The following is a 14,180-nucleotide window of genomic DNA, read 5'->3' as shown; positions in this document are numbered from 1 at the left end:
TCTCACAATGTCAGCAAATTCAGTATGAGAAAGTCACTTCTTTGCTTAATACCTGTTGGCTTCAATGGACTTTAATGCATGTTTAAATCAAGCTGCTGATAGTGGTACTGTAAATGCCTCTAAGTTTTTGCTGTAATATCTGTCTGAGTTTGTTTGGTTTTGACCAGTTTGCTGTGTAATCTCTGGGGTAAGTTCAGTGTAGGATGCTGGAACAAGACTTTTATGATTAAGTATTTGTGCACATCTGTCACCTCTTACAAACAATAGCTTTCAGTTCAGATTTCCCATGTGAGACCCTTTTTATTATACCCACATTCTGCAAGTTTTAGAGAACAGGCTTGTTTGAGCCTGCATCTCCTGTACTTTTGCAGAGAGTGATCAAACTGTCAGACTGTTTAACTGTTCTAGATTATTTTCTCTTGTGTTCTGGTTTGTATGTTATTAAATCCGTAACTCCTTACTGGCAGGAAAGGTTTTCTCCTTCCAGTGATTCATCAGGGCAGTCCCCAACTCTTTCCTAACGTACTCTTGTAATAAATTAAATCACAGAATCATAGAATGTCCTGGGTTGAAAAGGACCACACTGATCATCCAGTTTCAACCCCCCTGCTATGTGCAGGATCTCCAACCACCAGATCAGGCTGCCCAGAGCCACATCCAACCTGGCCTTGAATACCTCCAGGGATGGGGCATCCACAGCCTCCTTGGGCAACCTGTTCCAATGTGTCACCACCCTCTGTGTGAAAAACTTCCTCCTAATATCTAACCTAAACCTCCCCTGTCTCCTTGATATCTTTCAGACACCTTTTTTAAGACAGGCTATATGTCAATGATGAAATAAGTAGGCCTCTTAAAATTTTATTTTGGCCCAAATACTAATGTCTATCACTGATCAAAGAGAAAATCCAGTCTGACAAATATTAGAAAAATTCTACACTGCAAATAAATTCTCCAAATTTATGTGTACTTTCAGTTTTTCAAAGAACTGGAATAAGTGCATTATTCCAAAGGGAGAATCAGACTTAATGTCTATGCTCAGAGTTCTCCGTTGCACTGCAGGCAGGCACATCTGTGCCCCTATGCAGAGCTCTATTGATTTCAGCAGGGATCCACAGAGACGCAGTGTGACTCGCAGCTGCTGTACAATGGTACTGCTAGCTAAGCTTAATCATTAGATTCTGTTCGATGAGTTATTTCACGTACCTACTGAGACATAGTTAAGATAGATACAGATAGAGGAATGAATATCCATTGAAATGCAAATCTCTCAATAAAATAGCTTTTGATAACTTACGCTACTTTGCTAACCCTAATGTACCTGCCTTGTAGGTGCCTGAGATGAATTCTGCAAATTCTATCTTTTTGTCCCAGAATGATACTTCTGAATTGCATGTGCTGATTTAAACAGAGGTGATTGTACCTTCGTTAATGTTCTCATTCATTCTTAGATTTTCTGACAAATGCAGGCATGATCATGCAAATAAAAACGTGAGGGTTGAGAATATTACAATTCCAAAAGTTAATTTGATGGAAAATGGACTTTCTTTATATCCAATGCTCTCTTAATAAACTTGATAGGCCCTTTCAGAATCAGAAGGTGACTTTGTTACTGCAACTTTTAAGGGCCAGTGAAGACATTAATTCACTTTTGATATCTCCTTGACCCAGGGTGCACTGGAAGGTGAACATTCTGGGGGATGGTCACTATCTGGAGAGTGTGCGAGTAGATCAAGGAATAAACTTGACAGATTTATCACATTTGCTGTGTTGATGGCATCATGTTCATGTTTTTTAAACTAAGATAGTGGTTTTGAGACAAAGTACATGATATAAATCACTCATTACTAAATAATATACAAGTAAATAAGCACAAGAAAAAAATATGACCAAGAACCTTTTCCCAGGTTGCATATATTGTGTTTTTTTCACTGTCAAGTACTGCTGCCAGCAATATGAATTTGCTGGGAGACATTAGAGGACTTGTTTGTTTTACTTGGACTATGACATAGCTATAAACACTAAGGCCAAGTTAGTTACTCAATCTGGAATTTCAGGGTGTCCTAAAAGGAAAATGATGCTGTCACTGTAGGGTACTGCATGCTATAAGTACAGTTTGCAGAAGTGCTAGTTGTAGAGCAGTGACACAGGCTATGGGGAAAAAAAAAAAAAAGAAAAAAAAAAGAAAAAAAAAAGAGTCACATCAGCATCTGAGCTCAGTGATGACAAAGCATTAATTTAGTGCTGCACGAAGTGACAGACCAAGTGAGTGGTGCAAAGGACTGTAGTAAAGACCACAGCAAGAACACCACAAATCAACCAGCACATCATGCTGAAGTTTTTGGCTGCTTCAGGCACCGTGCAGTCATTTGAACTTCTTTGCAAAATCTAGGCAAAACGGTGGAATTCAGGAAAAAGAACAAAGGAAGTTATTTAGTGTTAAAGTAACTTGAACATTTTACTCCTCTTAAAAATGCTGTTTACAGAGGAAATAAATGGCTAAATAATAGATGGCTAAGGATGAGGAAATAAGATTCCTCCCCTTACCGTTAGTTAATGCTTTACTGCAGTTATTGCATTAGTTTATATGAATGTTCCATTTATTAAAGCATGTTCTGAATAACTCTTTAGTTTTTCAAGTCTTAGTTACAGTAGGATAAGTGGGTAAAAAAGATAAAGGGATGTAGATCTACTCTTCCATCTAATCTGAATATCATCTAGTGCTTTTTGATCACAATAAGTAGACTTAAATGTCTTCCTACATCTTTACTTTTCATAGTCGTTTTAAAGATGGCTACAAGAGTTGGGAAAACAGAAGAAAATGTGTTTTCTGAAAGTCAAAAAAGTCTTTCTTTTTTCTTTTTCAGTGTACCTTGTTGCTTTTAGATCTGAAGTAACAGAGATTACTGGCTTCTGTGGTGATGTTTTGAAAGCTCTTCAACAAAACTGTGAGCTGGGAATTGAGAGGGGTCTAGGGAGCAGGAAGGAATAGGATTTGGGTTGGCCAAGAAGAAAGGAAAGCTGGATGTGTAGTTTTTTGTATATGTGAACTCAGGGGCTGGAGGAAAATACAGCTTTCAGGTACTCAAGAGCTGCAGGGCATCATGGAGGCCTGAGACTTTGCATGCTCGAGAAAAGCAAGAAAAGGGTGGCAGTAATGCAAGACTTCTAGAAACTTCTAACTACTCTTTTTTGGACTATTGTCTCTTCCCTTATTCTTCATCCACTCTTTTTTTCTATATATTTTTTTTTTCTATTTTTTTTTTTTTTTTGCTGTTGGAATATGCAATCTAACTTTTTCCTCATTCACTCTATGTCAGGGTGATACATATGAGATGTATTATCAGATATGCTATCAGGTATACTATCTCAGATAAGCATGCCGTGCTATAGTTGACTTTATGTGTTTACAATACAGTATTTTCTCTTCCCTGAAAACACTCATACAATCTGCCTAGTACTGAAAGACTTGTTGCAAATTTGGCTGTCTTCATTGGGACTCCTAAAGCTTTCCTTTTGTCAGGAGCTGCAGCATCAGTACAGTGCCTTATACCCAAAAGTTTGTTGAGGCTTTAAACCTCGCTTTCAGCTAAGAGATGTCTCAAAAAAGATTTCCTCCTTGCTTCTGGGGTCTTTCTCTGAAGCCAATGGAAGAGGGAAGGCGACCCTTGAGGGCAAAGGAAAAAAAAAAGCAAGCTTTTAAAGGGGAATCCATTCCTAAGAACTTGTCTGTTTCGAAAAGCAAGTGGGAAGTGGACTGACATACCAATTTAATTTTTGCTTTTAGTCTCTTCCTCTCTTCCCATAGCACCAAACTTTGCAGTCACCTATTTGATATTATTGTGTGCATTTGTTCTGTGGTCCTGGAGATGAGCTGTCAAACCATTTCATGTGTCTGTGCTTGTCTTCATCAGCAAGTAGCTGATAACACCATCTACTGCAGAGCATAAAGGAAAATCATTTTCTTTTATCAAAGTTGATTGAGCCGTGGTATTTGGGAAATGAAGGTCAAGAAATACGTTGCTGAGTTCATAAACAGAGTGGCTGCCATTAAAAAGCCAGCTTTTACCAGTGTCACATGTGGCATTCTTTTATAGCATTATTGGCAAGCATAAAAGTTTCTTAAGCACTAGATAATGATATTTGAAAGAAATATATCTATGTAACTTTTGAGTTTAAAGCATTTTGGTTCTGGATCATGTTTATAACACAACTGTCATTTTTACTATGCATTGAGACATTTATCCTAAAGGATTAATTTGAATGTATATCTTAAAAATGAAAATTAATCATTTCTTTTTATCATAAAGGAGTTCAAAGTATTAATTGAAGGAACGTGAAATTTCTTTTACAGCCTAATGTATGTAACACTTATTTTATTTTTGTTACATAAATTGCTCTCCTCTGATAAAAGAAAATTATTTAACTACCGTGTAACGTCCAAACTCATAAATCAAAACTCAGCTGCTTAGCAGTACTATGGCATATGCGGCTTATTTGTCTCACAAATTATTGTTGTAAACATTGTCAATTGTATTTAATGATAGTAATACTTCACGAGGAACCTGTATCTCCACAATGAAATAATGTGTTTCATCTACCTCACTTAGCAAAGAAGACAGTTATTAGGAGCCAGTTTAATTCATGTTTTTAAAATAATTATTCATTCACAATTTTTTTGCCTCTTTCTTTTCTTTATTTTGCCCTTGTTTTAACAAAGAAACCTCAAATACCCCTTTCGTTCACAAACTGCTTCTGAACATGGAATCCAAGATTTTACCACCTGATGACAAGCAGATGGTCCAGAAGTGACTTGTCAAACTGTTCTGAGAAATACTAAATTAAAAGGTTTTGTTACATCCAACAATTCAATATAGATAGGTAGGCTCTATATCACTTTGCCTAATCTGTTGCAGCCTTCTGTTACAGTCTTCACACCTATGGGAAAAAAGAAAGTGATTACAGTTCCTGTAATACTGTAATACCTAAAACTAAATCAGACCCTTTATCAGTGACCTATGTTAATCTGCACATCATTTTGACAGCAATGATTTAATTAGCTGATGTTCAGGTGCCTGCATCAGTCTCATACATTCTCATTTTGATTCAACAGATATAGCGTAGTTTCTACATGGTTTACCTCTGTCTTGTGGTTATATATTCTATGAAAGGCAGCACACAGAAGCAGGAAGTAAAAAACTGTATAGCTTCCAAGGAAAGGTCTTAAGGGTTCAGAAAATAAAGCCTGCCTCTCCTGAAGATTTAAGTAAATAAATAAAATGACATTTTCTCTTTCTTTGAAGAAGGAATAGGCAGCTCATCTTAGAGAAGCAGATAGCTGTGCTGAGGAAGCAAAGATTTCTGTGCTGAGCCTGAGATGAACAAGGCTGGAATAATGCATGGAAGTGCTTGAGAATAGATTTCCCAAGTGTAAGGTCAGGAGGTCTGTAAATCCCATCTGCTCTTGCAGCTGGTGATGTGCGGGACGTTGAGTCATCTCACATGTCTGACATCAAAGGAAATGGCCACACAGGGAGCTGGGGCTCAGCACTACTTGCTGCTTTAGTCAAAGTCATGACTAAGGGCCTGAGTTTCCCCCCTGACTGTTGTTCATGGATTACTCAAGTCTGAGCCCACTCCTCAAGGAAGTCTGATGAGTCCTTCCTCAAGCACTGGCCTATGGTCATGCTTGAAGTTTCATAAGCATAAGAAGCCAAGTCATGGTTTATACCTTACTTTGCACCTGGAGTGGAACCTGTGACTTTCTCGTTTGTCCTTCCAGAGCAGAATCTTCCCCTTCCATGAGGAAATTCCCAACAGCCCTGGCACATATCACAGCCACTGCTATACTGAGTGATTCAAAGTGCATTGCCAGTACTGGTAGATGTTTCAATGGCACAGATCCATTTTATCTTTCACAGAAACTGTGTTTTTATTAAAACTACCTTTAAGGAATAGCTACAAGTGCTGCATATTTACTACATGAAAACACAGATTTTCTGAAATATTCTTTAATTTGTGCACTGCTGTTTAGGGAGAAGTGACATATGACTTAAAATATGGCTTTTTAGGGGTTCTGATAACTCTGATAAACAATGATCTTAACATTCAGGGTTTGTTTGTTTGTTTGTTTGTTTAATTCTCTATTCAAAGCAAAGTACAGTTCTTCTCTTCAGCTTCTTTTATGTTCATGGAATGATAGCTAATCAATATATCTGATGTATAACATGAAGACTGACATAGCCTTGTAGTGAAAGCGTATTGAAGGTGTTCAGTATGGTGTTAGGGTCCCGGTCCTCTAAACGGGGAGATGTGTTGCAAAAACAGCATTTCAAGAGCTTTATGCACGTGCACCATGTACCTTACTAATCTTTTACTGAACACAAGATATTTTGATCTTCAGTAAAGCACTTAAAGGTCTCTTGATGCCTAACACTTGAGAAGAACAGATTACAAATAACAGATTTTGTTATCTATGAGGAGATGGTTTTGTGTTACTTTGGTTTATGCTTTAGCTCTGTTTCTTGCTTTGATGACCTGCACACTCTCTTTGAGTAAAGTTCAGTGTTAATAGTCAGGAGGATTGATGATGTTTAAATACAGCAAAGATACTTAAAATTTCAGGTAGCAGAACTGCAGACAGATTCTCTGCTTGTGTTAAAGCATTTCACTACAGCAGATCTATGGTGCTTTACAGAAGGAGATTTTTGACCCTGGGGAATGGATTTGTGAGTCACATACAAAATACTGTCTTTAGTGTCCTAATTGATTCCATCTGTAGTTTTACATCCTTTCCTTTTTTTTCTTCCTCTTTCCTTTGTAGTCAGAGCTACCTTCAAACTGCAAGTGACGTGCCTGGGGGTCACAACCTGGATCCCTCTGCAAACTACAATTCCCCAAAGTTTCGCTCAAGGAATCAGAGCTATATGAGAGCAGTGAGCACGCTCAGTCAGGCCAGCTGTGTTAGTCAGGTGGGAAACTCTTGTTGTAACTTCTCTTTTAGGTTAATCACAGACTTAAGAGTTGTTGCTAGTGGATGGTTGTAGTTGTCTTTTGTTTGTTTGTTTGTTGGACCTAATATCAAAATGAGGATATGTATTGTCAAAGTAATTTGATTCTAAAGAATGTTACCCTTGTTCATCATTTCAACAAAAATATTCAGTGCTAGAAGCAAAGGGACGCCATAACACACAACAATATTTTCCATTTATTTTTTCAGAAGAAATAACCCAAGTTCTGGTATTTTCAGTTTCAGTGTCTATTAAATACTTAAGAAGATGCAGACAAAATAAAAGGCACACTCCTACAAAACACATCCTCTGAAAATACCACCCTGATTTCAGTAAATGTAGGTTGCCAGATTAAAATATTGATTAAAATAATTATGCTCCAAAGGAGCAGTGATTCACCTTTTAATTCAATCCCTTCATTCTTCTTGGGTCAAAGAATAAGTCCCATCAATTATTCTACGTGCAGGAACTTCTGAAAGATGACATTTTTTCATCCTGCTGGTTTTAGATTTGTTATTTAGTACTAACTTATGATGAAGTGAGATCTGAATCAGGCCTGAAGTACAAACAGCCTCATAAAGTATGTGCGTATTCTGTTTAACAGAGTACTTTACATACAATTTCTGATGTTCCTCATGTTCTTTGGCTGTGAAATTTTCCTGTGCTGCTTTGTGAGAGTAAGACCCTGCCCTCCTCTCAAATACATACTTTACTTTTCTTTAAGCGTTTCATGGTGCACCTAAGGGTATAGTAGCTAATTATGTATAATGCTTGTGTTAAGAAAATATATATCTTTTAAAGCAATTTTTGAATTCATTCACATTCAATATGTATTGCATGACTATTCAGGCCTGGATTCAGCTCATCTTACTTGAGGCTTTTTTACTGAGGCAACAGCTAGATCTTCCTCTGAAGTTAATGGAGTGAAAGAGTTTCTTCCAGGACAATGCACATCCTAAGTGGGCTGAGAGCCCTCTGGAAGTGCTTGTCAGTCTCTGCTGACTGTAGGGCGCTGGGAGGTAGCTGCCTGACTAATGCCCTTCAGTCATGTTCCTTAATTTATGTGAGATAAATCTAGCTATAATCTTGTAGAGCACACATCAGCATTAGAAACTGTCAGTCAGTCATTCATTCTCGAAACCCTTTTCTTTTTTTCATAGCTCCCTTGTGGGACCTGTCCCCATCTTTTTATTTTATTTTTTTTTTTAATTTTTTTTTTTTGGGGGGGGGGGGGGGGGAAGAAAGAAAAAGAAAAAATAAAAAAATAAATTGCATTCAAAGCAAAGTGCTGTTGTCTGTCATGAAGATAATGCTATAATATAGAACTACATTAACATCTTCTGCCTTTTTGACCATTTCTGCGTATAGAGATGTTCACTGAGCTGTCTGTAACAACTAGCTGGTTTCAGTAGAGGTTCAGTTCCTTTGTTCCAATCCAATACACATCACCCGGCAAGATGTCCACAACAGATTTAATTTGCAGTTAGACTGCTCAGTTGGACAAATTAACCAAGTCCTGCTGGATACAATTCTTTTTCAGTTTCAATAACTCACTTATTTTTGTGCCAAAAACATACTTTCTACCTTGCTCTCTGTTTCCAGATTAGTAATAAGAGCATTTAGTAAGTACTACATGAAGTAAATGTGTTAAAATAACAAGTATTGAACCTTTGCCTCCTTCTGTTCCTTTTCTATGACACCACCTTGTTGTCCTATCTACATAATAGCAGTTTGTGTGATTTGTGATATTTCTAATGTGCTTTTTCATGAGATCATTTTTCTTTTTTGTTCTTTTTTTTTTTTTTGGTCACTCTTGACCAAGGTTACAGTCAAATAAGATGCCAGATTCCATAGCTTACATTTGTAATTTAAGTTTTAAAACTTTTAATTTTTCCACTGTCAGTGACCTTAGTGTGAAGAAAGTGATTAGGACTTACTGAGCTTATGGGCCACATTACCATAAATATCCTGATCAATGATGTATGCAAAATATTTCAGTGTAAGATTTTTTTCAATCTTTTTGAGATTGCATTAGACCACTTAACTTTATTAGAAACAAATTTTACGAAGGGTAATGTAATTCCTTTCAGAGAAGATTTAGTAGCCAAAATGTCTTACATGAAATTAAAATATCAGCGATTCATTATCATCAAAAGTTCTGTATGAAATTTCCATTTACTTAATCAAAATCCTAAAACATTTGAAACATTTGCACTCACTCTGTTTCCATAATGAATACTGTGCTGGGAACAGTAATAATGAAAAATACACTTGTCACCCATATAGAAAAAGTAATATGAACTAGATGTGCTGTTTAGTGACACCACTGATTTCACCTTGTGTTCATACTGATTCTGATTCACTCCCTTTCAAAAGATTTATTTTCAGGAAGACACATCAGGAGGCATGTCTGGTTAGGGTGTAGCTTCATCTGGTTTTGAAACAAATGTGGAATTATTCACATACAGTTAGAGGTGGTCTGGACTGACTTTACAGAACTTGTTTAAAATTTTCTGTGTAATATTTTGGGACTCATCTCCATGACTCAATACACAGTTTACTACACAGAGCTTCTCACATCCAGGGCAGCCTTCCTAAACCCTGTTAATCATGAAAGCTACCTAAAAATGTTCAATTTTGTATCACGCCCAACCTGCTGGGTCATGCTGGCTCCTATCCAAGCCCTACGAGGATCTGGAGGGTGAGGTGGAGACCTTCCCAAGAGCCAGGTTGATAGGTGGTGTCCATGGCACTTCTGGTGTGCTCTGATATACAGGGCTCCTCCACAATCATTCTGATGGAAGTGTCAGAATTAAAATAATGATTCTGATGGAAAGATGGCTGCATCTCATTTTTACACAGTGATCAAATGGCTAGCAAGTAACTAAGAAATGAGAGTTTATTTTAGGACCCTTCTAACATGAGGCTGGTCCAAGCATTACTTTCTTATCAGGCCACTTTTCATGCTGTTTTGAAGAATAGATATTATTTCACATGCTTTGGGCACAAGTAGATGCAATATTTCTCTGAACTTGTAGAACTTCAAGTATGAGATACGTCCATTCATAATGAGAGGAAGAAAACAACCTGTGCAGCAGGTCCACATGATGCCTAACTTTGCTGATAAGGCAATCCACCCTCACTTTTTGAGAACTAATATTACTGTAGCTAATTTCTGTTCCCCGGTGCTGACAGAATCACAGAACTGTAAAGGTTGGATGGGACCTCTAGAGATCATCTAGTCCAGTGCCCACAAACATGGATTTCTGTCAGTCCACTATGATCTTAGATTTGTTGGTTTCCATTAAAACATGTATTATAATTTTCTGAATAACCAAAAGATACTAAATGTAAAATTAATTGTATGGCATGTGTGATGTGCTTACTATATACATATATAAACAGCTGGTATAAGTTATAAAAAATGTAAATGTGATCAGAAGGGATTACTAAATTTTAACTATTTGCTAAAACAGTTCTTCATCAATGTACAGGTGTCCATTTGAGATGTTGAGGCCGTGATGATCACAAAAAAGCAAGTCAAAAATCAAATGCATTGTTGTTGTTTATTCAGATGAGTGAAGCAGAGGTTAATGGGCAATTTGAATCGGTGTGTGAATCAGTGTTTAGTGAAGTTGAAGCTCAGGCAATGGATGCCCTTGACCTCCCTGGATGTTTCCGAACAAGAAGCCACAGTTACTTGCGTGCAATTCAGGCAGGCTATTCCCAAGATGATGAGTGTATACCTGCGATGGCATCTTCCAACATCACCTCAACTATCAGGTCAACCACAGGTAAGCAAATCTACTCTGACCCTTCCACTCTCCTGCATGTAAAAATATGTAGTTTTGTTCTGTAAGAGGATATTTGATGCTGGAAATAACTTACATGTGTAGTGATGTCTGATACCTGTATTCTTAGTTTTTTAACATTGTGCTATTGTGACTGAATAAGCTCCCTCTGGGCAGGTTCCTGTGTGCATTATTCAATGGAGATGAATTTCAGCGCAGACATAATTTCACCTATATTTCATTTATTTTCCAAGTACAGATATAGAATAGTACGTACAAAAACATCATTTGTTTATTGTTATATATCAACAAATATAAGTGAGATCAATAATTAGGACCTTAACTTAGGTCCTTATAATACCGAAAGAAAAGTAGTACCAAAAGAAAAATAGATACAAGATTTTGAATATTTGGTCTAACTGACTTAGAGGGAATTACCATACTTTACAAAAGGCATGACTAGTTGTATGAATACAATGAATCATAAACACAGTGTCTTCATTAACTTTAGCATTTGTTGTTTTGTCGTTCAATTTAGAAACTCTGATATTTTTGTAGCAACTTTATTTCATCTTATTCATTACTTAGTAAAAACAGATAGCTGTATTCATTTTAGAATAGCAGTATTTGGTACTAGTAGAGAAATGTTTGCACAGAAAGAAGGAAAATGATGAGAATATCTGTAACAAATACTTGAATATTCTTTGCTAAGGGATTCAAACTCACTTATGTCTTTCCAAATATGTTAGTGGCAGTTCCTAAACATGATATTGGTCTTGCAACACGCTGTTAAATCTGCTTATCTGTGGTAGGTGAGAACATAGCTCAAAAAAGAAATACTTGGGGAATTATTTGCTTGACACACATGTTGCATAACAGATCATTTAGGAAGAAGTAAATTAAGGTTGAATAGCAGGAATTTGTATTCCAGAAGTAGTATAAAATGTTATTTTATCTTCAACATAGCCTTTTTATTTTTTTTATATATCTTTGCATAAAATCAGGGACTGGCTTACAGTGATACCTCTAGGGATGTTTCTGTCCCTTGTTTAATAGAGATGCTATCATGATATAAAAGGAGACTTTACAGCTACCCCAGAGACTAATGTTTCATCTCTGTCTTATAGTAATATGTGCTGATTTTGTGAAGAGACCTTCCATGGCAAAGGATAGTACTAAATACTTATGTTGGTATCTGAGTGCAGTTACTGAGTCAGAATATGTTTAGAATTGTTTTGGTTACCAAGATAATTGGTTTTCACCTGAGCTCTCTTGAATATATATGCCAGATAAGCCTAAAATTCTCAGCTGAAAAGAAATTATTCTCTCAGGAGTAACAAAGCTGAATAATAGAATATGTTTGGGAAAATAACTAGATTAGGCAATAAACATGTTTTCATCCTGAAGTTTTCATACTTATAAAAAATGTTTAGCATTGATTAGCAGTCTACTGGCTAAATAATGAGGTACTGAAATCTATAACCTTCATTTCACTCATAGCTTTGTCTCATTTTGGGAATGTCTTATCAGATGGATTTTCTTGCCCAAATATTTAATCTTTTTCTTCTTTGTTGTGGTGAAGTGATATTGACACTGAAAAGAAAAAAAAAGATCCCCAAAACAAAGATGATTTGAGATGCATTCTCATGCCAAAATTCTTTTGAAGACTATGAACTGTATACAGTTCTGAGTGTCGCTCTGTATTCAAATTGTTATTTCTACGCCACTGTCCTCAGCTTCTACGGTGAATAAATATTTGAATTAGAAATATTTATCTTACCTAAAAGAAGAGTAAGGATTATGTGACTCACTATTAATTGGATTTTTTTTTATTTTTTTATTTTTTTTCCAAATGTGTTCTTGTTTATAAAACCCGAGGGGTAAACTCTTCCATATTTCTCTCTTCAGTCCTCTCCACATCAGAGGAAGGTGCTTCATTTCCTGCTATTACTATAGTTCAAAAAATCTCTTACTTCACCCCTTTCTGAAAACTGTAAAAGAAGCAGTTGCCTGAAAAATGAAAATGGCATTGGCAGATATTTAATGTTTATAGGAGCTTCATTCAAATAAATGTCAAAAGGGTCAAAGTTTTGCATCGGTTTTCAATTCCAATTCAGCTTTTGAATTCTTAGGAAAATTACATTGCATTAATTCCCTTTTAGCTTCTGATGTTACAGACTCGTCTTGGAGAAGAAACTAAAGCAATTTCTCAGCAAATTGTCAGGCAGTGCAATTTAATTATTCCTTGAAATTTTAGTGATATAGGTCATGGCTGCCTCTTATCAATGTTGTAAAGCAATCAAATCATAATGCCCAGGCATAGCGAAAAATTAATTCATGTAACTAAAAACGTAAATCTAAAATAAAAATAATAAGATTTGATCTATGAGTTCAGTTATAAACCTATGGAATCTATATTTACAGCATGCATTTTTTTAACATTGTCCTAGATGTATGAACAGATTCCAGAAGGTGGAAGGGTTGCAAGTGCGTTGAATATTATGTGGGATGTTATTAGTGGGCTCTGTTAAGAAAGGTTGCTAATAGATGGGAAAAGAATTACCAGTAGCTCTTCTTAGGTGCATACAACTTTCCAGAGAAAACCAGATGGTTCGTTGGTAGAATCAAGTGATGAGTATGTAACCCTTGTGCAGACACACATAGTTTAGCTGTGTATGCATCTCCAAAGGAGAGTGTGTGACAACGCATAGGGCTCTCACTACCTGCTGCACCAGGGTAAATGAACCAGACAAGTTACAGTGCAGTGGGGCAGCCAGTGCTGGAAGCATGCTGGAAGCTCGAAATGTGCTCCACATGATCCCTGAAGAGGCTCATCAAATTTCTCTGTGATTAGAGCATTTCTGTCCATCCTGTCTCATTTTGTAAAGAGATAATGAACTCGGTAAAAAATACTTCATGTTAAAAGCCCCGAATGACAGAGTATCTTTTCAGTCTCTGAACTGAATCCAGTCGCAGCTGTCAGATGTACAGCTGAGAAAATACAGCTCCAGCTGCCGCTGCCTGCCGCCTCATCCCTCCGTCTCAGACAACATCTAATTTCCTGAATGGGAGGCCACAAAGTGCAGGAGTCATCCTGGCTACTACTGCCTTACATAGTGTTCTTGCAAGATATGCTGCACTTTTCAGGAGTGCAGAAAATCTGAATCGCTTTTCCAGGTAGTACCAGCTCACTTCCCTGTTTTGTGGGTATATTTGGATGGACATATATTTACACAGCGCTGTCATCTTTAAGGCTTCTTACTGGCAATGCCTGGCTGGTGTAGTAGAGTACTGTAGGGAGATACACAGATGACCTGTAGGACCATGGGACATGTTTTAAGGGTCATGGTGTAGTGGGGAAATATTGGGGTTGGGTGGATGG

The 14,180-nt window shown here is 36.9% G+C and overlaps 1 protein-coding gene across 39 annotated transcripts in view; it reads left to right on the top strand.

Moving 5' to 3' along the window:
- DLGAP2 (DLG associated protein 2) overlaps positions 1-14,180 on the top strand; it is a 440,056-nt gene that overhangs the window by 377,783 nt on the left and 48,093 nt on the right. For all 39 annotated transcript variants that reach the window (XM_085542130.1, XM_085542131.1, XM_085542128.1 and 36 more), the window contains 2 exons: positions 6,821-6,968; positions 10,582-10,801. In XM_085542130.1, the coding sequence (XP_085398256.1) occupies positions 6,821-6,968; positions 10,582-10,801 (368 nt within the window). The remainder of the gene's footprint in view (positions 1-6,820; positions 6,969-10,581; positions 10,802-14,180) is intronic.

This window comes from Coturnix japonica, chromosome 3 (assembly GCF_054131305.1).
Source record: "Coturnix japonica strain WE chromosome 3, WE-NBRP24, whole genome shotgun sequence".
Taxonomy (NCBI): domain Eukaryota; kingdom Metazoa; phylum Chordata; class Aves; order Galliformes; family Phasianidae; genus Coturnix; species Coturnix japonica.
This window is presented reverse-complemented; position numbering and strand designations above follow the sequence as displayed.